Source organism: Opisthocomus hoazin, chromosome 2 (genome assembly GCF_030867145.1).
Source record: "Opisthocomus hoazin isolate bOpiHoa1 chromosome 2, bOpiHoa1.hap1, whole genome shotgun sequence".
Taxonomy (NCBI): Eukaryota; Metazoa; Chordata; class Aves; order Opisthocomiformes; family Opisthocomidae; genus Opisthocomus; species Opisthocomus hoazin.
In genome coordinates, this window is record NC_134415.1 from 27,994,916 (window position 1) to 28,018,675 (window position 23,760).

General features: G+C 41.3%; 1 protein-coding gene across 1 annotated transcript in view; it reads right to left on the reverse strand.

The window, feature by feature from the left end:
• Positions 1–23,760, reverse strand: part of PTPN14 (protein tyrosine phosphatase non-receptor type 14) — a 121,530-nt gene that overhangs the window by 43,449 nt on the left and 54,321 nt on the right. Inside the window, exon 4 of the mRNA XM_075412986.1 lies at positions 803–900. Within this exon, the coding sequence (XP_075269101.1) occupies positions 803–900 (98 nt within the window). The remainder of the gene's footprint in view (positions 1–802; positions 901–23,760) is intronic.

The following is a 23,760-nucleotide window of genomic DNA, read 5'->3' on the forward strand; positions in this document are numbered from 1 at the left end:
GATTCAACAGGAAACATTTTTTTCTACAATTTCTAACCAAGAAATAGGATACTGAAAGGGAATTTCTACTGCCCTAAGTAAGATCATATTAGCATTACTCTCCACTTAACCTTTAATATTCAAGAATCAGATCTTCATGTTTGCTATTTATATATATACTTCTGCCTTCCCTCTCATCAGAAGACATGCCCAGAGCATGATTTCTGAAACTCTACCTTAGATTCTCATAGTCAGTCATGGATGACAAACATACTTTCTCCAAATACAGGGCTTCCTTCTCTGCCCATATACGTTATATGATCTCACTTGTACTGATGTCCTTAGGAGGCTTAGAATAAAAATCACATTGTAAGAAGCAGTTTATTATGAATTTATAACTCACATGACCATAATTATTATGTATTCCTGCCTACTCCAGATAGCACTATACAGCAAAACGAGTTTTTAATTAAAGGCAAAATTAAAGCTGCTGCTATGCTCTTTGATGTAATTGCATTTCAAACCAGAGAACGTGAAGCAAATTCATTACTGCAAAGTACTCCGAGGTTGGGGTTGGAAGAACTGGAGTTTTGTTCAGATTCACTAACATGGATTCTAGATATAGGAAAGTGGAACACTGTGATGTGGTCCACCACTCCCTTCCCAAGGGTGTGAGTGTTCCACCTATGCACTTTTAAATCAACAGAAAACCCAGCTGTTGGGAGTAGGAGTCAGACAATGCTTTAGTTAGTGCCCAGTCAACATACAGAACAAACAAAAAAGGCCAGTGTTGGAAAAGGGCTATCGGGTCATGTCATCTTACCTTGCACTGCCAAACCAGCTAGTCGAATTCCCTGCTCCAAAGAAGAAAGTAATCGGCCATCAAGAACATCCTTTTTCACTTGTAGGTAATACTGATATCTGCAAACAAAAAAGCGTACAAATTAGAACATCTATATGCTTGTACATTTTCTACAGAACAAAAGACTGCTGAAAGCAAGAAAAGCTGCCCACAAACAGGCCAGGCTGTTAAACAGCAGTCTGTGCCTGGCTTCAGAAGTTCCACATTACCAAAAAAATTCAATATGATCCCTACATGTGCAATGCTTCCAGGTAGATGAAAAGGAAAATAAGAAGTTCTAATTTGTGTTCCCTAGATCACATAGAAGAGGAACGTCTGCTGGGATTACGTCCTCCATAAATTTCGTAGAGGTTACTGAAAGACCATGCAATCACCCAAACAAAGAGAGGCTATTCTGTTGTTTTTGCTCCAGATGTCACCATTTTGATAGAAGAAACAGAATTTTAGCAATATGTTTTGGTCTACTGACATAACTTTAACTATGGCCCATATAAAAGTGTTTTACATTGGCATCTCTCATCTGTAAGGATGACTTAGACACAGAAATCAAGCTAAGCCAGCTTCTAATATCATGCACTTGCTGATATGCAGTGACTAATCACAAGACAAACTATGTTAGCTTTAACCACAGCGACAGAACTCACGTGTTTCACCTTACATTTGCAACAAAGTAGATGGACAAACAAGTAGCCTTCCACAAATGGCTGAACAAGTTGCTGTCCCCATCTGTGCATCCCTTCCATCCACTGAACTGGACCAGACCCACAGCAGAGCTGGCCAAAGCAGCCGGGTATGTACCAGTCCCTCCGGCATGTCAGGTTAAAGCCCAGTGGAGACCGCTTCATTAAGAGGCCACAACGTTTTACTCTGCAGGTAGCAATGCATGTTCTCTCAAGTAATCTGTGGCATGGGCAGTAAAACCAGGCAGGGGCAAGACAGGCAGCTGAAGGAATTGCAGCCACAATTTCAAGGACACCATATTGGCCACTGATGTGCCAATAAACAAATACAGTTAAGTTACAGCAATATAATGATCTCACGTCCATCAGCTTAAAATTTTGGTGCACACATCTGTAACCTGTCTCAGCCGAGACAAAACACCATTTCTTCTCAGCCAGCGTGCAACAACTCATCAGGTCTGAGCCCAAAGGCGGAGGTACTGTACCAGCGTAGCCACAGTCCACGTGTGCACTCACCCTCATGCACCCAACCCCAGACCTGCTGATAGGAACGGATGCGCCTGGGTGACCTGAGTTAGGAAACCCCAAAAACCAAGAGGAGGGTTTCTCAGGCTGTGACCAGACATGCGGGTCTGGCTCCAGCTGAACCAGGTTGGGAGGTCACTGCTCCCTCCAGCTGCATGCCTGCTCCCCGCCCCAGCACAAAGGGCATCCCCTCAAAACAGCATGGCTTTAAAAAACAATTGCTTTAGATAAATTGGGTTTGAAAAGGTATACAAGCATGCTAGCCAGTCTCAGAGATTGCAGCCTCTGCAAGGCAGACAGCAAAGAGCAGTCAGAAGGACTCAGGGACAGTACCCTCCTAACTGGGCTTGGCTGCAATCAGTACAACACATCTGACCTTACCTTTGAACCTTTGGGGATAGCAAAGAAACTGTTCTGGTCTTTTTTAATGATTTCAGACGTGTGTGTGTGTGTGTGTGTGTGTAAGTCAAGTCACCTTCACAGTACCAATGGAATTAACCTTTCCTTCTTGGAAAACAGAACCACTGTAACATCACCCATGTTACAGGGACTGTGCTGCCTTAAATAGACTCAAAAATGTTACCATTTCATTCTGTGTGGAGGCATTAGAAAATACCTATGTGCTTGAAAACTAGCATAACCCAAGCATGCTTTGAGGGCTACTGATTAAAGGCAGCATTTTACATTTTCCTTCAGTTAACTCTTCTGTCAGCGATGCGAGATGCAGTAACTTGCCAATAGACAGCACCAATGCTCTAAACCGGACCCATACTCTCAAGGCAGCAGGGTGTTCAAAGGCTACTAGCACTGCGGGGCAGAGAAACCCTCTCAGGGAAGGCCTCTGTACATGTTCTTCACATCTGAGAAGTTTCCTTCAGAGTTCACAATTTTTACATGTGCTTAAAAGGTAATTGTCAGGTTAATGGTTATAGGCTTCCTCCTCCCCTCTCTCCCCTACAAAAGGCAAAAGCATATTTTCAAACAGGAAAAATGTGATCTCATTTGAAATGCTTAGATTTGGCTTTCACATAGCCTAACGAAGATTAAAACTTCAGGGGATTTTGAAATTTGATTGAGGGAGGCAGTGTAAAAAAGCATACAGCTTCTTAACTGGAGCCCTGTGCTTCAGCCCCAGGTTTCACACTTGCTCGGTCCAGGAGACAAAGCAGCTTGTTTCCACTTCTTTGCAATGACTAAATCCCAACTCTGAAAATATGCACGCTTTCATACAAGCTTGACATAAGCTGCTTTCTCAAGTATGCAGCTGAATGAGTGCTTGCTGAATATGGTCTTCATAATCCCCAAAGCAGGCTATTTATGTCAATGCTACGTATACACGCACGAGGTACATATTCTAGTCTAACAGAAGTAAAATCCACATCTGCCAGAAAGCTAGAGCTAGTGTTAAAACAAATGCAAAGTTAAGAGACTACATGAAAGTCAAAACGATGTAAAAGTCTTATAGTGACATCCTAGCTCAATCAAATCAAGAGTGCCACCAGCTTTAGTGGAGCCGTGATTTCAACCACAGAGCTCACAAAACTATATAGATGAACCACAGAAAGGATTATTTAGGTAAGCACCATCAAAAATACGATGTCAATGCAGTTACTGTAGTATCAAATATTACGATCACAACTTTCAAAAGAAATAGTCATGTGGGGTTTTAGTTGCAATTTTAGTTGCCAATACTCAGAAAAATTGTTTTAAGAAAGCAGTTAGCACCCACTTTACGAGAAAGATGCCCACTTACAGGTGTTTCACCCTGATTGTCAGAAACAGGTAACATTTAAAAATCTTAATAGGAATGTTCTACAACAGTATGGTACAGCACTGCATTTACTAACACTGTAGCAGAATAAAAGTTTAGGATTTATTATATATTGTAGACTGACATGTAGCAAGAGTTTAAAAGACAGATATTATTAGCTCTCTGACATTAACTAGTGTATCCATCAGGAAAAATCTCACAGAGAAAGTTGTCACCTTTCACAGACAAACGCATTGAAAAGCAATCACCTGCTACAGCCCTGACACCTTTTTCAACAGAAGTGCCAAGATAAACTGAGGAAGACTGAGGCAGAAACCTACGGTCTGTACCAGCTTCACCTTTACCCCTGGACTAACAAACGACAAGGGTCACCCACCTAAGGCACTCCTCGACATCTCCTTTCATTGTTGCTGCATGAGGCACAAACTGGGACATCTCCTTTCACAAGCCATGAACTGGAGTGGCTAATTCCACTGTCGAGGAAGAGGAGGAGCATACCCTGGAGGAAGCTCTGCCAGAAGGCTCTAATAGCTCTACCAGCCACAGATTCATGGCTCAGCCATGCCTCAAAACTGTGGTCAGGCTCTCTGCCCAGCCAACAGAGAAGAGAAATTGGCCCATATTCTGTCAAGGATTTGAGGCTCCTCCATCCGAAATTGCGTTAAATGCTGTTATTATGTCACTGTGCTAGCTGAGACTGCTCTTTGTTCGCTTGGATTGCAAAAGTAGATCTATAATTTGAGGGAAATCAAACATTTTAAAAATGATTCAGCTATAGATTCACTAAGTAAAGTTGTTCCAGAACAGCAGATAAAAACATGCATTCCATAGGCCTCCTATTAGGTGGTTTAGTTGGGAAAGCATATGGAAACTGAACAAAAGCAAAGTTTGCAATCTGTACCCTCAAATAAGAAAAGGCAAGAAATTCATGACAAAGACTTACAAAGCTTTAATCACAGAGCCAGCCTGGCATACTACGGGAGTGCACGGCAGAAGAGAGATCACCATAGCCAAGCGGGTTGAAGGCTGAAATTTCTCAACTTCTTTGCTTATTTTGGGTTAAACATTTTTAGCAGAGCCATTGTGTATTCAATATAATAAAGGCTACTACAGTTTGCCAGCCTGTAGCTAATTCCAAGGGGAATGGGAGTGGACAACAAGTCTGAACAATGCCATAATTATAAGGATATCATTTCCCACAACTCTATCCAACACAGAAAACATTAAAAGTATATTTGCATCTATTGCATAAAAAAGCACTTTTTACTTTTTATAAAGTAAATAAGCTGCAACTGGACAATTATGAGACATCTGAACTCCAGAATCAACATCCGCATTTTAGCAATCCATACTACAGCCGAGGAAAAAAAACCCAGATAGTATTAGTAAGCAGGAGATAAGGGTACTGGTTTAGAATTTAATTGCAACACCCTGATTCAGACTCTGCTACAGCTGTGTAAATGCAGAGAAACTCCATTTGTCCATACAATTCTGTATAGACCTCCCAAGCTCAGGATTCGTGTTTGTTCTCCTGTCACTTCAAAAAAGAATGTGGGTGTTTGTATAGTGTCACTGAATTTACTGTACCCTTCCATCACCACTGCCTAGGCAACGTATAACCTCCGTTGCTGTTTTATATATGCAGAAAATAACTCGATTTCACTATTTCTGTTCTCTTCGACAACCAATGTTTCAGGTAACACAAGCCACGCAGAACCCAGACTGATCAACATTGGAAGCGAGATCTTTGTAGAGAAATTAAAGGATGGTTTACAAAAGTAAGAATATGGATTAGAGTAATTGCACTGGGGCACTGCATCTTCACAATTTGCCTACTAGTGACTTCCACGGAGAACCACAAGGCAAATCCTTCATTAATAATTACAAAATATTATCAGACTCAGTAGTCTTAGTAATCAAGCAGCATCCAACTCTGCTAGGAAATGTACAAGAACAGAACAAAAAATGCTTATTGCCCTGGAGAATTACAATCTAAATATATATTTCATACACATACATAGATCTATAGGTTGATACAAAAAGGTGACAGGATCGAGATAAATAAGGATTAATACTGTTTGAATGCTGTACTGTGATCAGACTGGATTTTTGTTGTTTTTCCCTGGTTTTACTTTCCTTCTTCATACACCAGGGACAGGAAGGATGTGCAATATACAAATTATCTCTAGTGCAGCAGGAAACACTTTCAAAAAACTTGTTTTTTTTTTAATCAGTTAGTATGTTGTTCTGGAAGTTTTAAGCCAGTATGAATACATACATTACAATTTCAATACCAATAAATATTTACCTTCAGTGTATCTGAAAATACATATAGCATTACAAAATTTGTATTAGTTACCCAAGAGGTACAATTCCTTTAAAATAATTTCTAATGATGCAATTACTGGCATGACTGAATTTTATAACTCATTAGGTACCTTTTTGGCATCAAGCCTATCTATTGGTTAACTGCATAGCTATGTAGTTTAACTTCTTCTCTGCAGACAGAGAGAGCTGCTTTACTGTTTCATATATCCAAAATAAGAAGTCTTTAAGACTCAAAGGAGAAACAGATTGGCCCACAAATGGTTTAGCTCAAGACCTTCAGCTCTTTTCCAATTTAAAAAAAAAAATGCAATTAGAGTAAAATATGATCTTCTAAAATTAGGAACACAATAAAAGTCTCATTGAATCACAACAGTCCGACTCAGCTCATTTGGGTTTATCTTAGCATGGTAACATACCTCTGAGCAGAGATGCTGCAGTGTACACTTACGCAATAATCTGCCCACAGGGGAAGCAGTTTCTCCAGAACAGAGGTCTTTTATCATTTATTAAAATTTTTTTAAGCATTAGTTTTGATACTGATGTGCCTATTGTTCATCTCAGACCTTAAAATCTCCCATGATCTTGGCTTTGATACTATTTAACAACAGGATTCCACAGATACCTATATGCTATGTTTTAAAGAAAAATCTATTTTTTATTTTAAACGTAGAGTCTTTCATTTTTTCCTCAGCCTTTGAGTTAGATGAGCCAATGACTCAGCTATTCAATGGACAATCAAAGACACTAAATGATAATGACCAAAAGGTTATTTTTACTTATTTACTACATACTTGAGACAATCATAATAACACTTAACTCTTAGTGGTTGCTTTTCTGAGGAAAACATGCTTTAAACAGTATTGTTGATCACTAGCCTAATTTTATATACAGACTATCTGAGGCACATGGCTGGTGAAGTCACTTGTGTAAACTTCTGCAGGCAACCAAGACAGATCTGGGAGATCTAGGTTTTGTTCCCAAGTCTTAATCTAGAGTACTACTTACTGCATGCTGCTTATGTCATGAGGGTCACTCAATATACCACAACAAAACTGACTGGACTGGATTTTATACGGCAAGAAAGAAAGGCAGGTAGGCAGACAAGACTGGTCTTCTCAGATACAACGTTCAGTATACTGGCAAAGATGGTGTTATGATTTCTGGGCTTCAGCATGCTGAAACACATTTTAGATGCAAGGATTCAATCAGCACATCTTAATCTAAAGGCATTTTAAGAAAAAGATGTACATACATTGATGATGTCATTGTCAGTGCTAAAGCCTTGTCTCTGCTGTTGTAAAAACCTTAGATGGTATTGATAAACAGAACATCTCCAAAACTTCAGTGGTGGTGATAAACAGAACATCTCCAGCTCGTTCCTCTGGAATTTCATCAACTTCTCTCCCAGCGAAAGTCTGATGTTTCGCAGTACTAGGCAACAGCCATTTATCTGGGATGTGTGTAGAATATAAAAAGCAACAGCTGTGCTTCCACTACTAAAGGGTAATATTTTTGGAAGGGTGTTATTGAGAACAAGTCTACCACACCCTGTCACAGACCTTCAGAAAGATCAGCAGACTTGCCAGAAAAAAAGGGGAAGATGACGAAAGAGCCTTTGTCACACAAGCAGAAGGAAATTCCTTCAGAAGCTCAAACTGCCAATGATAATAGTAAAAACTCAGTCATAACAGTTTCTAGGGTAAGAACTCCTTGATCACAACAACCTTATAAGGTAGGCCAAGGTTAGCTTCAGGTAATGGAGAAATGAGGTTCTGTGCAAAAGCAGTATCCAACTGTCTACACCCTGGATGGAAAACATAACTGAAACTAAAAATAAAATAAATGAAATACATGGAAAGATTTGTGTCAGTCCTTTTCCCCTTCCTAATGAGGCAGAACAATGCAGGATTAATATTTTCACACGTAGGACTGAAAAATGAGGACAGATCAAAACACAGTTCATATCACCTACTTCCACATCGCTCAGTCTCTCTCTTTAAAAGCAGCAGTCTATAGCTGTAGGGGTGGAAAGGGGATTGGGCTGAAACAGGCTAATTTCACAATGACAGTCACTTTCCATTTGTTCTGATATGCAGCTTGTGAGTGTAAGGACAAATAATACACAGCCTCGATGGCTGGCTTGCTCTTCGAGCTGCAATGAGGCACACAATGAAAGGTAAGCTACCACATCTGACCAGGGAAGTTCCTACCAAACGCCAATGTCTTCCAAAGGTTAAGGTCCAGCTACACAGTCACCTGGTTAAGGACACTGGAACAGGAAAACCTTCGCGCACACCTTAAAACAGTCCAATCAGAATTTTGCACTGCTCCGTTGTTGTTTATCTCCTCTATTTAATCAGTTTACTACTGAAAGGTTGTTCGTTTGCATGCATTCCCCGAAAGACAGTTTATTAAAATTCCAGATCTCCACCTCCACCAATTCTTTACACAGCTGGCACGAGATTTCAAATGTAAATGCAAAGTATGAGCATTTTAGGAGCAATAAGCTTATTTTCTGGTGTGAATGAGTCAACGAAGTCAAATTTCTGCAGCCAAATTGAGCATTCAAAAAAGAAAAGAATATATGTATTGCAAACAGACATGGGACTGTTTAGGAAGGCAACATACACTTTACAACCTCTCACATATAGCCTGGTATCAAAGTGTTGTGTCCAGTGTTAAATGGACAGCTGGTGAATCCCTGAGCAGTTAGACATGAGATAACAGCATCACACCCAGCGTTCTCGTTGGCAGCAAAAGGCTGAGCTTGGACTGTAAAGAAATGCTCTGCCAGTGTTTTTCTTCTCCTGCCATTTCTGATGGGCCACAAGCACGGACATGCACCCAGGCTTTGTTACAGCCCGCAGACATGACACAAGCCTTCCCAAACACGCACTCCTTCTGCGAGAGGCTTAGCCAGCAGATGCAGCTTTACAGTATCCACCAATTTCTCTCTGTTTCAAAAGGAGCCCCTCAACCACAACAGGACCATCCTCTGTACTTCTACTTTTTGTTAAGAATGTATTATACTTTTTGGATACTCCACATTCAAATAAACCCACAAAGTTAAACCTTAAATAAAAAGGCCAGTAATGGCATGCTTTAGCAAGAAAGGAAGGCATGCCACAACCTGATCCTGATTTTTTGCCCTTGAACTCTTGAATTAATTATAACAAATTACAGGGAGCCCCACTACAATTTATAAGCACAATAAACTCCCTTACAACCACCTATAATTTTATCAGAGTTAATCCAAATACCTAAAGAATTATACAGCACTAAACTCCAGCGTGCCTCTTAGAGTAAAAAAATATGGGGGAAGCCATATTCTCTTGTTTTCCAAGCCCTCATTCTCAGCAAAGGCTACGTTTGGTCTCTGCAAGCTGCAGTCCAGCAAAGCGAGGCACTGGTGACACCACCATAGCGTTCGTCATTGTATAGGCTACAGTGGGACTGCAAAAGTAAAGCAGAACAACCAAAATCACATAATGTGAAGAAATCTGTATTTCAGCACTTTCAGCTGAAAAACAACATTCAATGCAAGCATAAATGTTACATGGAAACACTAGAATAAAACATTTGGGAGTGAAGAGTTTGTTAGCCACTTGTCTTTGAAAAAAGCCACGTATCCATCTGGTTTGAGTTTTAAGCACATGCTGAAAGTGTTATCGTTCAACATGGCAGTCCAGTTGATCTCAGACTACTCACATAGTTAAGCTTAAATACATGCTCAGCTATGTGTTCCTGTCTCTTGAGCTGAGCAAAACACTTGCATTTGGCTACAGATATCCAAAGGTTACAATACGGGAGACTATTTTTTATTATTAGCTTCACTTTCTTTTTTGATCATAAAAAGAGTAGAACTGAGTGAGGTAGGTGAATTGCAGCCATGCCACATACTGCTTTTCATACTTCCAAGCCACCATCTGGCTCAACACCAAAATCAGAGGGACAACACTGCCAAGTACCATTCTGTATCACTTTGCAGAGCAGTTCTAATCTCACGCACCCCTCCTCTGCTGCATGACACAAAACATGGGCTCCAGCTACGAAAAGGACTTCCAACTACATAAAAGCTCCACCTACATATAGGTGCTCAATAATATGACATGGTACGCAGCAGATGTGTCATTTCCCACTTAATTAGTCACATCCTCAAAACATCAGGTCCCACACACAGAGAATAACTCTTGTCCCGAAATCCTTAGGTGGCATGAAAGTAATGGCAGCTGTGAATATCCATCCTCACAAAGATGTGCAAATGAAAAGATGAGCCAAGGCTATGTACGCAGAAGACTACTAAACCTCATGGGGAAGAAGAGCACAAAAAACCCTCTTGGTCTTTCCTGACTCAGAGCCAGCAAAGATTTCAGCAAAAATGAGATTAGACCCCAAAAAGTTAATGTAAGCTTAGATTTACTTCCTTTACTCATATGTGTTGAGTCAGTTCAAAATATGCTGCTCCCTGCCCTGAAAAGAAAACGCGGCTAACCTTCAAGCTCTCTCCACTGTGGGAAAAAGTGGTTTAAGTTACATATGGAAGCAATATGAGTCAACAGTTTGCAGATTCTCCTGGTAGCCAGCCAGGTTAATGGCCAAGCAGGTTAGAATATCATGCTAAAAAAATGTGGTGAGTTAACTACAACATATGTGTACTCTAGTTCATACTCTGCAACACTGAAAATAAATAGATAAATCTTTTTAAAATTTGGGCTAAGTATGGGTATAACTCTAAACTGTTCTTTGGCCACAAAACAAACATGCAGAGTTCCAATTGCCCCACGCTCCCCCCCTCCATTATGCCAGTTGGAGTAATAAAACATATTTTATCAATCCCTTAAACCCTGTCTCATTTTTCAATATATATTTTAAATATTCTCCTCCAGTAGGGCTCTAAAGTCTGGAATGACATAAGTCCACCACCCTTTTCTGGTCAAATGTACTGGTGTGCACTGATGCAGAAGTTGAACAGAGTGAACACATATACCAGTGAACAACTGGTATGCATACGTAATGCAGAAGCGCATCACAGAATGACTGGTTTGTGGGTGCAGACCAGCATGCAAGCGTATTCAGGTGTTACTTTACTCAAAGAGCAAGTGAATACGTTCAAACTTACAGAATGTGTGCTTAACCTGAACTTTAAAAAGAAAATGCTCCAGTACCCTGCAGTGAAACCTTGTTCATGAATTTATAGAACTCATTTTAAAAACCCTATCAGTAAAACCTTTAGGTAGCATCCCAACTTCACATAATCAACATCCAAGAAAGTTCTATTGATTTAGCAGAATTTTACCTTGTGGGGAGATAAAATACAGTCCATTCACTACTGCCTTTTACAGTAATCTGCCCTGGTAAGAAGAAAACATTGCCTGGAAAGTGACACTGTGAGGTTGCCACCTATCTGTAGGCCGCCAGTACAATAGCTCATATTCCTGTGAAGAGGTTGTTGCAGCCTCTACATTAGCACTCACTGCCAGCAGAAAACAGGAAAACTCAGGTTGTTTCCACCTCCCAAAGATCTTGGTGACCCTAGTGTTTTCACAGGAACTGTTGAAAACAGTCACCCCATGCATCAGTAGATCACACAAAAAAACCATGGCCCAGGAAGTTCCAACGCCCCAGTGAACGCGACCCTGCAGAAGTGAACACAGCTCTGATAACAACGGGATGTTGCCAGAGAAATATGTGAATCGGTGCCCTGTTGGGTGGGTAAAGTATACCCATTTCATGAAATGAATAATTATTCTTTGTAAAAGCTTCAAAAACAGCTGAAGATATCAAGTGCAAAAGCAGCTGCCAAAGATAAAACAGTGAACCAGTAAACATCTCACTGCACAGGAATCCGCCATCTTCCGACACTGAGATTTCTGCCAAATTCTTGTTGAGATTTTCAGCTGCATAAGGGCCTCCACACAAATGCTTCTTTTAAACACATTGAGAGATTTCTGGATTGTATTGACATCCAATTGCAGCTCCTTTAACTTTATACCCTGCTAGCAAGGCAAAAAATATTAAAGATATTCAGCTCCCTGATAAAGGGTATGTTTAGAACTAGTTTTTGTGGTTTGTGTCTCAGCTGTAAGAGAAAAAGTTTGCTCCAGCCTGCAGTAGAACCATCAAAATTCAATAAATTTAACAGAAGACTGGCAGTGCTACTGTAACCAACCACTGCCTACTGAATTCTCAAAATTTAAAAAGCAGTTAGAAACCCCAATCAAAAAGCACAGGCCTGTTTGCTCACAGGTTGCTGCCACTGGCTGGACCCTCCTCCTGATGCTGCAGCAGCCAAATTTCAGACATCTACCTGGAACTTCTAAATAGATGACCAGTGAGCTGCAGTTCCCTTTTCAAAACATGTAGTAGAAAAGAGAGAATGAATCACCTGCAGAAAGTGATGCACAACAGAGGAACCCTGAATCATGCTGTCAAAATGCCCATTTCTTCTTACTGATGACATAGGAATTCTAGAGCAACCTTCATTCTTGAGGCTTCATCAGAAGAAACTACATGACTGAGGTAGGACTGGTCTGTGTCATGAAGACTTTACCTAATATATCCCAAAGCAGTCTGCACTTCCCCAAGGAGAAACTGCCAGTCACTGCTACTGCATCACATGGGAAGATAAATAGGAACATACTAGCCCCAATCTAGGTAACATACTCACCTGTCAAAAACAGTGCCTTAAACTACACTGGGAGACAAGTCAGAAGCAGCACACCAACCTGTGAGGTACACCATAATATCCACTGTGTACACAGTGCTCCTTAATGAACGGGCAACCTCCTTCTACAATGATATACATTGCTACTACACCTTAAGGGGAAAAAGAGACAGCCAAGCACTTCGCAATACTCTAAATGACAAAGGCAGTGAGTGGCACAGTTCATAGATTAGAAAAGAAATGACCCTTTCCATCTTCATTTGAGGAGATGCATAAAGGCTGATGGGCACTTCCGTGACTCAAGCAGCTAGGGGTGGCAAGTGTTTTCCATTTTTCCACTTTTCAATTTTTTGGTTTACAGGAGAAAAGATGAGAACATCTTTTTTTCTAGGGAAAGCAAAATCACTCCATGACTGTAACTATGTCCATAGCTATTGTACTAAAATTTCATAGAAGAGGAAGAGAACAGACATTACGTGTTCAGTAATTTTCAGAATAACTCTCAAACTCCTCACTGTTAGCCACAAGTGAGAAATTAGAATCAGATATTTGCTGAAATCACTCCTTTCTTAAATTTGACAAATAGATTCATAAACAAGCACAGTGCCTTCTCACAAAACAGCTTTGCTTAGTAAGACCCTAATGTAACTGGTCAGAACGAAGCTCTGAAAAGTTGGGCAGGGCCTTGGTAGGGCAATCACAAGTGAAGTGGATAATAAGCTGTTCATCTTTCATAAGTAATCAAGCATTACTTGACCTTTACTTTGAAACTGTCTCATTTAATGCAGATGTTCTTTCTAGTTTTTGGACAACAAGAGTTTATTTTCTTTTTCTCTTTCTTCTCCTCAATTAAGAAAGCAAAACGAAACAGTTCTAGTACCAGCATGTCACTTGTTGGATACTAGAACTCCATACGCTTGTTTATTTTTACAAAAGCATATTAAAATATGGGCTATTTTTAGGCTAGCAAATTACTTCTTGTGTCTCTTCCATGGTGCTACAAACCAAGTCCTCTGCTCTGTGCAACCTACCAGTTCAAAGGGATGCCTGTATATACAACATTTACAGTGCTGTAACGTAACATACCCACAAAACTGAACTGCATCAACTATCACACTTACCAAGCACTTCCAGACCCTAAATATTCTTACCTGTGGCCAACCCCAATGGGAGACATGACCGACACCACCTAGCAACTCAGAATCAAGCCCTTTGATGCAGTTTGAGACCACTGTGAACACTGTAAAGACAGTGTAACAGATGCCCTGAAACGCTGCCAGTTTTCCAGCATATAGTAGCATTCCCATTTGAAAATGATATTGTCCTTACACTTTTTTAAATGTCGTAACTGCTGCATAGCAAAGCCAAGGAACTACATTCCTCCTGCCTCCGCTGCTGCTTCATTTCTGAAGGTACAGCAAAACCTCATCAACTATTGTAATCTCTTCTCAGCACCCTTTCTGATGCCAGTAGTACATCAAAGAAAGAGCAAAGATATTATTAAAAAGGTATCTTAGCTTTAAAGAAGTTTACTTTTCGCATTTTTGCACCAAGAAATAAAGAGCTACTTCATCCCCAAATTTAGTGACAGTTAACTTCGTTCAAATTATATTTTCTCTTAATGCAATGCAGAACGTCATGAAGTTTAAATGAAAGGAGCAATTCTGCCTTACAGGAGAGAAAAAAGTTCCTCTACTTATTTTCAGTTGTGTCTGTCTGGTTTAAGAGGATGACAATACACTAACAACTTTCAGGGAACAAAATCTGTCAAAACTGATCCTGTTGAGTCATTCCCACTGCCACCACAGCAGAAGCTTCATCTTAGGTTTACAGAATCCTCCTGACTGAAGCTCAGTCTTTGCTTCAGAGAGAAGGCAACGAAGGCAGCAGGGAACCCCCTGTCCATCGTGGTGACGGCAGCGTGCTCCTGTCTGTCAGGAAACATTAGACTTCAATGTCAAGTCTACAAATATTATTTCTGTTTAGAAATTATACTAATAAAACAAAGTCCATTTTTGTTTGTTATTTTCTATCTCTATATCGTATCTTAAGCCTGACAGTCCTTGAGACTAAATACCTAGCTGAAGGTTTCTTGTAGAGTCTTCAAGTGTGAGTTGATCTATAGCTGGGCCACGTTGTTAAATACAACTACTTCTGACAAATCCTCCAGCTGTGTAAGCAGAGGCTTGCTATCCATACACTCATCCTCTCACCTTAAGACAGTCTGTAGTTCAAAGAAAGCACAACGCAACTTTCCACTTCATTCCAAAAAGTTGCAGTTTTCATGGCAGTTCTACCGTCAATTACAAAAAGATTTAAAATTACTTTTCAACACTATTTCAGATAACCTGCCATAAACACAAAACAAGATCGGGGTACACATTCAGATTATACGAGCAAACTTTCAATCATTTTTCCATACACACACACACACAAAATGGGTACTGTTAACAACACAACTAAACGTATGCAACCACATGTGTGTGTGGCACTTGGGAGATCTAACAGGGGAAAGCCAAGGGGCAAGGAGGACAGGATTTAAGTAGAAAGAGAACCAATCACAGAATCATAGGTTGGAAAAGACCTCTAAGATCATCAAGTCCCATCCACCCGACACCACCATTCCTACTAAGTCATATCCTGAAGGTATCCCAGTGATCCACAGAACACAAGTGTTTATCGCCAGCAGCGGTGAGGACAGCTTCCTCATAGCCTGAGAAACAAAAAGCAGTAGGTATGAGTCATCCAAACACACAGCTTCGGACACAAAGCAAGCTCTTCACTGAAAAACAGAAGGCCACATTTACAGCCTTAGCACCATTTCGACTGTCAGATATCACAGAATAAACATACAGCCCATTCACAAGGTTTTTGTTTCCTTGCAGGAAGGCAGAAGACTCTCTCTCAGAAGTTGGTCAGACCTCCAAAGCAAGTTTCAAAATGCTTCATTTATTTCCTTCTCTTTAAGGATCATGAAGTGTCCTGAGTACCAGGTTCAAAAAGTTTCATGAACCTTCAGCTCTTCTTTCTGGAATTAGCATTCAAGTGCAAATGCCTCCACCAGCATTGACTGGCATGGAAGGGTTAGGTCAGTCTACCTAAGACCAGAGAGGAAGCTCCGGCACTGTGTGTAAATGGTGTATCTTTATCATACAAGAAGAGTAGAAACTCAAAATGTAACCTTTGCTACCATTTAAGAGGGCACAATAAAAAGTCTAGAGTACTCCAAAAGTATCTCTTCCACTAAAATTAAACATACAAATAGTTTCCATCAGGAGAGTGATATGTAAGAACACGTGACTAAGCCCCAGAACATAAAATAAGTATTATTTCCTCATGATCAGATGTAAATGTGATACTGCCTAATGCCAAGACATTCCTGTTGCAACATTTCTAACCATCACAGCCACTGCCTTCAAAACACACTAAAGCAAGAATGCAGGCTGAAGTATCCAACACTGTATTTATAGTTATGCAACTCTATTTTTTAGAATTGCTACATATGTACTGCCCAACCACACACATGAAAACACATTCACTTTCTGGTCTAAAAGCACAGTATAATGTAATAGATTAGATCTAAGTGTCAACAGTTTCTTAAAATATCTGGCACAAAGAGCTCAGCTTTCAGTAACCAACACACAGAGAACAAGGTCCCCATTCACTGAAGAAAGTCAGCTGGGAGAAGGGTTTGCCCTCCTCAGCAAATTATTTTATAAACAGGGAATTAATGTTGAATCTTACCCCTGCCTTGAAGGAGTTCTTATTTTTAAGTCAAAGTTTAAACATCCACTAAAGTACACATCCAAAAAGAACCAACTCAAGAATATCACTGAAAAGCAAAACAACACATACGCTTCAACAACATGAACACAAGAAGACCCAAGCAAATACTGCACATTATTTGTTGTTGCTGTCCTCTAAAAGCAACATTAGGGCTAATTAAGTATCACCTTGTTTACAACAAGGCAGACTGCAAGCCTAATGTATGTTTTTTATGCAGCAGTAGCCACTAATACTAAAAAAAGTCTAATAATTAAAACAAAACAATAAAACCATCAAAGCAGCACCAAAATGCAAATACCCCAGACTGTCTAAGCCTGGGTGGCCACCCAGGGCTCTTAAAACGCATCCAGCTCGCAAGCAGTTCCAGTGCTGCTCCCCTGCCTGGGCTACGTGAGCTCCTAGACAGTAGCTGGGGTGGCTGAGAGCATTGCTGTTTAGTCCCAGATTCCTGCAGCTGGAAGAAAAAAAATAAATAAAAAGTCAACACTACAAAGTTAACTCAGGACCCATCCACAGTCTTGTCCAACAGAAGAGAGCTGGGATCCCTGGGGACTCAGGACTCCCTGAGGGTTCATGACTACCTCCACACAGCAAGGAATCCCAGAGCTTGCCTTTCTCCCATCCTCGGGAGATACTGTGCAGTTCCAGTCATGGCACAATCAGCACTGGAACCATGATCAGAAACAGGACCTGTACAGTAAGGCAGGCTCGCAACCAAAGTCTAAACCAAAATAGGATTCTGTTCCAACAGATATTGCCTCCTAAATTTGCTCAAATTTTATCGATTTATAAAATTTCAGCTCCAGAGTTCCTGCTGCTTCCTCTGGGAGACCCCACCACAATGTCTTATGAATAAGATACTTACACTGATACTCATCCTAACTCTTCTTTTATTGTGTTTCACGACACAGCACCTACCTACACCACTGCATATTAGTTCTAAAATTAAAACAGAAAGAATTAGTACCACCACATATAGGTCAGTTGGCACTCCATGCCACTTCATAGTTGGTCTCCACCATTCCCCTGTAAAAATTACCCAGTAATTCAACTCTCCCAATCATTTAGCTGGGAACAAAAGGTTTGAGAGGGCTCATGGAATTAAACTCTCTTCCATTTCTAAGGTCTGCTGTTCTGACAGAACATCCTGTCCTTTTCTGTTCATTTGATAGGACTTCCATGTATAGCAGTGATTGTGTTAATTAAAAATTACTGTCCATTCATCCATAGCTCCTTATAAGACTGAAATATGATATATATAGAATACACAGAAAGTTGGAAATATTCTGTTAGAATAAAGGAGCTACGCTGGTTTATGCCACAAAGGGATCCAGTCCAATATAAGAAACAAAGCAAACCAACAGACTTTTAAAACCAAGACTTTTAAACTAGAAATAGTTAAAAACATGGGACTGTTCTGATCATTAATATCATATTTGTGTTGAAGAGAACAGTCTTGCTTCTAAGTGAAGAGGTGCATCATCCTTCCAGCCAGGCAAGCCGCAGAGCTCTTCCTCGTGCCAAGAGAGGGCTACGTGTCACGGCCTTTCCTGCACGGTGCGAGCAGAGCTGCTCTGTAAGCGTGGCACAGCTGATGGGCACACACACAGTAGCAAGGCCATTTCCCAGAAAAGAGGGAAGTGAGTAACTGGTTGCGTTGGTTTCTCTGGAAGCTACATAGCCTGCTCTTGGATACAATCTTTCCAAGAGAGCAGGCGTACTCTTAAAACATGTGCTTGGAAGAAGTATACTGTAAACATGAAATGATGAAGGTTCTTGGGAAGAGACAAATTTGGACAAGGCAGTAAGGCTTCTGCTGCCTGAAAACCAACCTTTATTCCGCTCAGTTACAACAGTAATACTGAATGGTTAAATCCTGACTTAAATCTCCAGGTATGAGAGACCAAACTCTGGCCTTTTGTTTTTTAAATACTCCACCTTCCCACTTGCTGTATGTCATTCAGTTCTTGCTCGTTTGTCGACCCATCCAGCCTAACCACACATCTCTCTTCTCCTCCCACCTCCCATGGCACTTCTCTGTACTGCCACAGAAAAGAAAAAATTTAAGCGTTGATGAATTTTTAACAATCACTGGCATCAAAAAAACCCTATGGTCTATCAGAGTTATATTAAGAAGCATGACCACACAACCTGTCACAACCCCTCACTTTCGACAAGCATAGGGAAAGCTGTCCTGAACAAATCAGATGGTATGTGTCGTGCTGTTTTTTTCTGACGCACTGTGATACACAATATAATCATTTTGGACAATGAAGTCATCACAGCGCTCAAATCAACTACCATGAACTCAAAGGCACACACAGAAACTTCTCATTCAGCCACTAGCTGCAGGTGCGACCAAGTATGAAAAGCAAAAAGCAGCCTCATGTCCCTTACAACCTCAACAGCCAAAAGAGTTCCCCATCACCGAGCTTGCCACAAAACCAGGCTGGCACAGGAGGATATGTGATATCCAGCCTTAGCACAGCAATTAAGAGCAACATCTAAAGACAGCAGTGACTGGTACAAAACTCCAGCTGATTGTACTTGTATTAAAAGCTACCAACCAGGAGGCTGTGAAACTTTACCTTGGTCAAAATAAGTAAAGCAGACTAAAAGCAAAGATAAGCTCAAGTAGGTGAGACATTGAAGGAGGACTTTTTTGAGGGGAAGGAAAAAAAGTCCAGAGTTTATACAAAAAAAAGGAGATTTGCCAGAACATTTTCCCCTGTAAATACGAAGCAGTCAAACACTAATGTTTTCCCCTCTACTTTATCCTTACATGATTTAAAAATTCGTAGAGTCCTGAAAGTCTGTAGCTGTGTATGTTTTAGAAGAATGTTTGTTTAAAAATTCTTCAGCTAACACTTGAAGAAAAATAAAAAAAGGGAAAGGCGGGGAATTGTGAAGAAGAAATACTTCCTTGAAGGACACACAGAAAAAAAAAGCTACAAAAAGCTGAAGAAAAGGGTAAGGCAGCAAAACATCAGAAGAAATAAATGTTCATGTATTTAAAGGAGGGTAAGTTTGAGGCTGATTTTTCACAGGCCCTCCAGAAAAGACGCCTGGCAGCCACAGGCTCTAATTTTCCACCTGAAAACACATTCATTCCCACACTGTGCAGGTGCAGCCACCCCATTCTAAACACTCTGTTTTCTTTCACAGGAAAACTGCACAGCACGTTCTTCAGGGAAAATGCAGAGCTGACAGCTGAACTTGGGGCAAAAGCCAAATACAGCAGATGCTGGAGTACGTCCCTCCCTACAGAGTCGTGCATACCAGACCTACTGTGCACAGCACCCTGGAGAGCCAGCCCCGCTGCTGGCACCCAGACTAGGAACTGCTCTCGTTTTGCAGGATTATGTCCCAATCTGCAACAGCACAAACACCACTGGATATTACTGGGTACAGAGCACATGGTAAGATGCCAAAAGCTTCTTCCAAGAAAGACAAAAGAAAACCAGACCAAGGTACACCTTCATTCCTTCACAGGAGGCACAACAGTATCACATGTGAAGACAGATACTGTCGGGAGAAAAATGTAACTTCAGTTTTCCCTTAGAACTGTGAAAACAAGAAGGCCATGGATTGTCTGATACTTGCGCAGAAAGCAACACCGCACCTACATTTTCAGAAAGCTGAAAGAGTGTGTGGGTTCTCTGTTTTTGGAACAAGAGCACACTGAAAGCAAGCTTGTTTACTTTAGACACTGTACAAAGACTTTTTTTTTTTTTTAAATAAATTGTTGAAAGGCTGCATTCCCTCGGAGGAGTTAGCAGAAAATAAAAAGCAGATTTATATTTATAATCTATGCACATATCTACTCTACAGGGCATCACAAAGACTCCTTTATATCAGACAGTATGCAGATCCCAAGTGCTTTAAATATGCCCAAAGCACGCACAGCATCTCCACCTGCGATGGCTGCTCACTCTGAGAACAGCTGGATGACTGAAAAGAGGTTGTTTAAGTAGCCTTCCATGAAAAATGCCTTTTGCCAATGTGCCAGCCCCCATACTCCCACTCAAATGGCTCTTGCTGTAGCTGCCATCTAGCCTGGAGAGGGTTTTTTTGTTTGTTTGGTTGTTTTTTTTTTTATTTGGTTTATTGCAAATTCTTCTAGAAATTTTCAAATTATAGCACTTACAGTATGGTGAAACTCCTGCTGACACCTTAAGAAATTTTTATGGGGCTTTAAATCGTAATTCCCCCTGGAAGATGTCTGTGGGACTGGGTGCAAGTAGAATGTCAGGACTAGAGGCAGGGGAGATGCTGGAGTCACCGAGAACTTGTAGCAGACAGGATTAAGTTCAGGGGACACGTACAAATGGAAGCCTCAGCCCAAGACAAAAGAAACAGAGTAGAAAGAGTACGGAAACAAGAGGACTAGAGGGTAGGAAATAGTTCTCCTAGAAGGCCCAATGCCAAGAGTACAATGCCACTGCACTGAATGGAAGGCATAACAGTAACATTTATTTCATTGCCTTTATGAGAAAGAAGAGACAGGTACTCTACAACCAGCAGCTGCTTTCTGTACATTTCCCTAGGATATCCGCAAAAGCTTCCATCACGGGTCAAGAAACACGGCTGTCCTGAGAAGCCTCACTGCTCGCACTCATAATCACTAACCAAACAAAACTGACAACGTCCTCCTGGTGCTTCTTACCCTGTCCCTGTCTCAATGCTCCACTTAACTTTGTCTGAGGAGGGAAAAAACCCCACATCACTAATGTTTGCATCTTTAAGCAAGTGTCAAATTTCTAAAATCGAAGTGAAGAACTGCAATCCACAGAGTCAGATGTGACCTACTGATTAATGTGTCCCCCAGAGTACGCTTTGCTTCATCTTTTCTTGCAGGCCTCAGACTGACTTCAAAGAGCTGTTAGCTGAATAAACGGCTCTCACAGTCTTGGTCTTTTCATTTTCTTTCCCAAGGATCCCACAGGCCCTCCTTTCTCATATTATCAGAAATACCTCTTACAAACTAACTACAGGCACGGCACAGTAAGTCATGGCTGTGCTTGTGTTTATATGCAGGCACCTGCAGCTCTACAAGTCACCCAACAGATTGGGTTGGAAGGGATCTTTAAAGGTCATCTAGTCCAACCCCACCAGTAATGATCAGGGACATCTACGACTAGATTAGGTTGCTCAGAGCCCAGTCCAACCTGGCCTTGAATGTGTGCAGGGATGAAGCGTGTAACACCTCTCTGGCCAACCTGTGCCAGTGTTTCATCACCCTCACTGTCAAACATTTTTCCCTGTATCTAGTTTAAATCCACCCTCTTCTAGTTTAAAACCATTACTCCCTGTCCTGTCTCAACAGGCCCTGCCAAAAAGCCTGTCCCCATCTTTCCTATAAGGCCCCTTCAGGTACTGAAAGGCTGCAATAAGGTCTCCCCAGAGCCTTCTCTTCCAGGCTGAACAGCCCCAACTCTCTCAGCCTTTCCTCATAGGAGAGGTGCTCCAGCCCTCTGATCATTTTTGTGGCCCTCCTCTGGACCCGCTCCAACAGGTCCATGACTTTCCGGTGCTGAGGGCTCCAGAGCTGGACACAGGACTCCAGGTGGGGTCTCACCAGAGTGCAGTAGAGTGGCAGAATCCCCTCCCTCGACCTGCTGGCCACGCTGCTTTTGATGCAACCCCAGATACGGTTGGCCTTCTGGGCTGCAAGCACATGTTGTCAGCTCATGTCCAGATTTTCATCCACCACTACCCAGGTCCTCAATAACCAGTTACATGGCCAACTCATGTAACCCATTAACCCACTCAGTTACTCAATAGCCATAAACACCTTTGAAATGATGGTGTCATTTGTGCAGATGCTGAAATACAAGAAATTCCTTCTAAACATAAAAGCCCCTTCTTTGTTGCAAGTGTGACTGAACAGTAGAACAGGTTTTCTAGAGAAAGCATGGAGTCTCTCCAACCATGGAGATATTCAAAAAGCAATGGGACACAGCCCTACAGCAAATCTCCTCTGGTTGACCTTGCTCTGAGTAGATGATCCCCAGATGTACCTTCCAAGATCAAGCATTCTGCAACTCTGTGGTTAGCACTGCTACTTGAGTTTAGATTCAGCAAGTCAACCAACGCTCCCACACTGTACCTCTGCAGAACAGCACTGACTTCTTACCAGATTACTATTCCACTCCCAGCATGTCACATACGAACAGGTTTCCATAGAGTCTGTTCACCACTGTGGGACATAGCACTTGGAGCCGTGTTACCCTTATTTCTGCATCCACATTTGGCTTGTGCAACACAAGAAGTTACCAGAAAAATCATGAAGAGCTCCTGACCACTACCAACACCTGCAGGCAGCTAAAATCTAGGAGCCTGCAGGCATAACTAGCATTTTAGACTTCCAACAGTAATGATAAAGTGTAAAGAAGTTATGATATTATAAATAAATTATTATGGCTTCACCTAAATATGAATTGTCTTATTTGTACAAGGATTCCTCCTGTTAGTCCCAATCACCAAACAACAGCAGAACACAAAATGGTCCACAGATTGTTTTCAAGAGTCGGATGGTCTTTCAAACAAAAATGATGAAAGAACACTGCCTCAGAGCCACTGACCAACCCCACAAGTAAAGCTCCTCTCAAGCAACAAAACCTAAAAGCCTTGGATGACTTCTCCTCTTTGCAATGACAGCACATGAGGTGCAGGGGGCTGCATCTGCTGGAAGCAGGCGGGAATATTCAAATCAGGACAAATCTCTCAAAAGCAGCTATCAAGCCAAAGTCTATAATCCCACAGGTCAGAAGCAAAGTAAACTCTCAGTAAACCAATTCCTTGGCTTCTGAATAGCTGTGGATTATGTAAGTGTTTGCTGAAGTATTATCAGACGACTTTGCATCATCTTCAAGGAATATTAATCAACCATGGAAATTCTGGTGTCTACAATTAACTAAAAGCCTGGACTGAGATATGGGTTTCACCCCAAGCTCCAAACATGGCCAGACAAGCTCGGAGCTGGAAATGTTTCCACCAAGAGACGGTTACACAGGTAACAGCTTCGCTGCTAGCAGAGCTGTCACTAGCTTTGCAGCTTCAGCCTTTGGTGATGGTTTTGTTTTGGGGTTGGGTTTGTTTGTGACAGTTCTGAAGCTTCCTGGAAGGAGATGAAGTGTCTGACCACAAGTTCTGCATTTAAGAC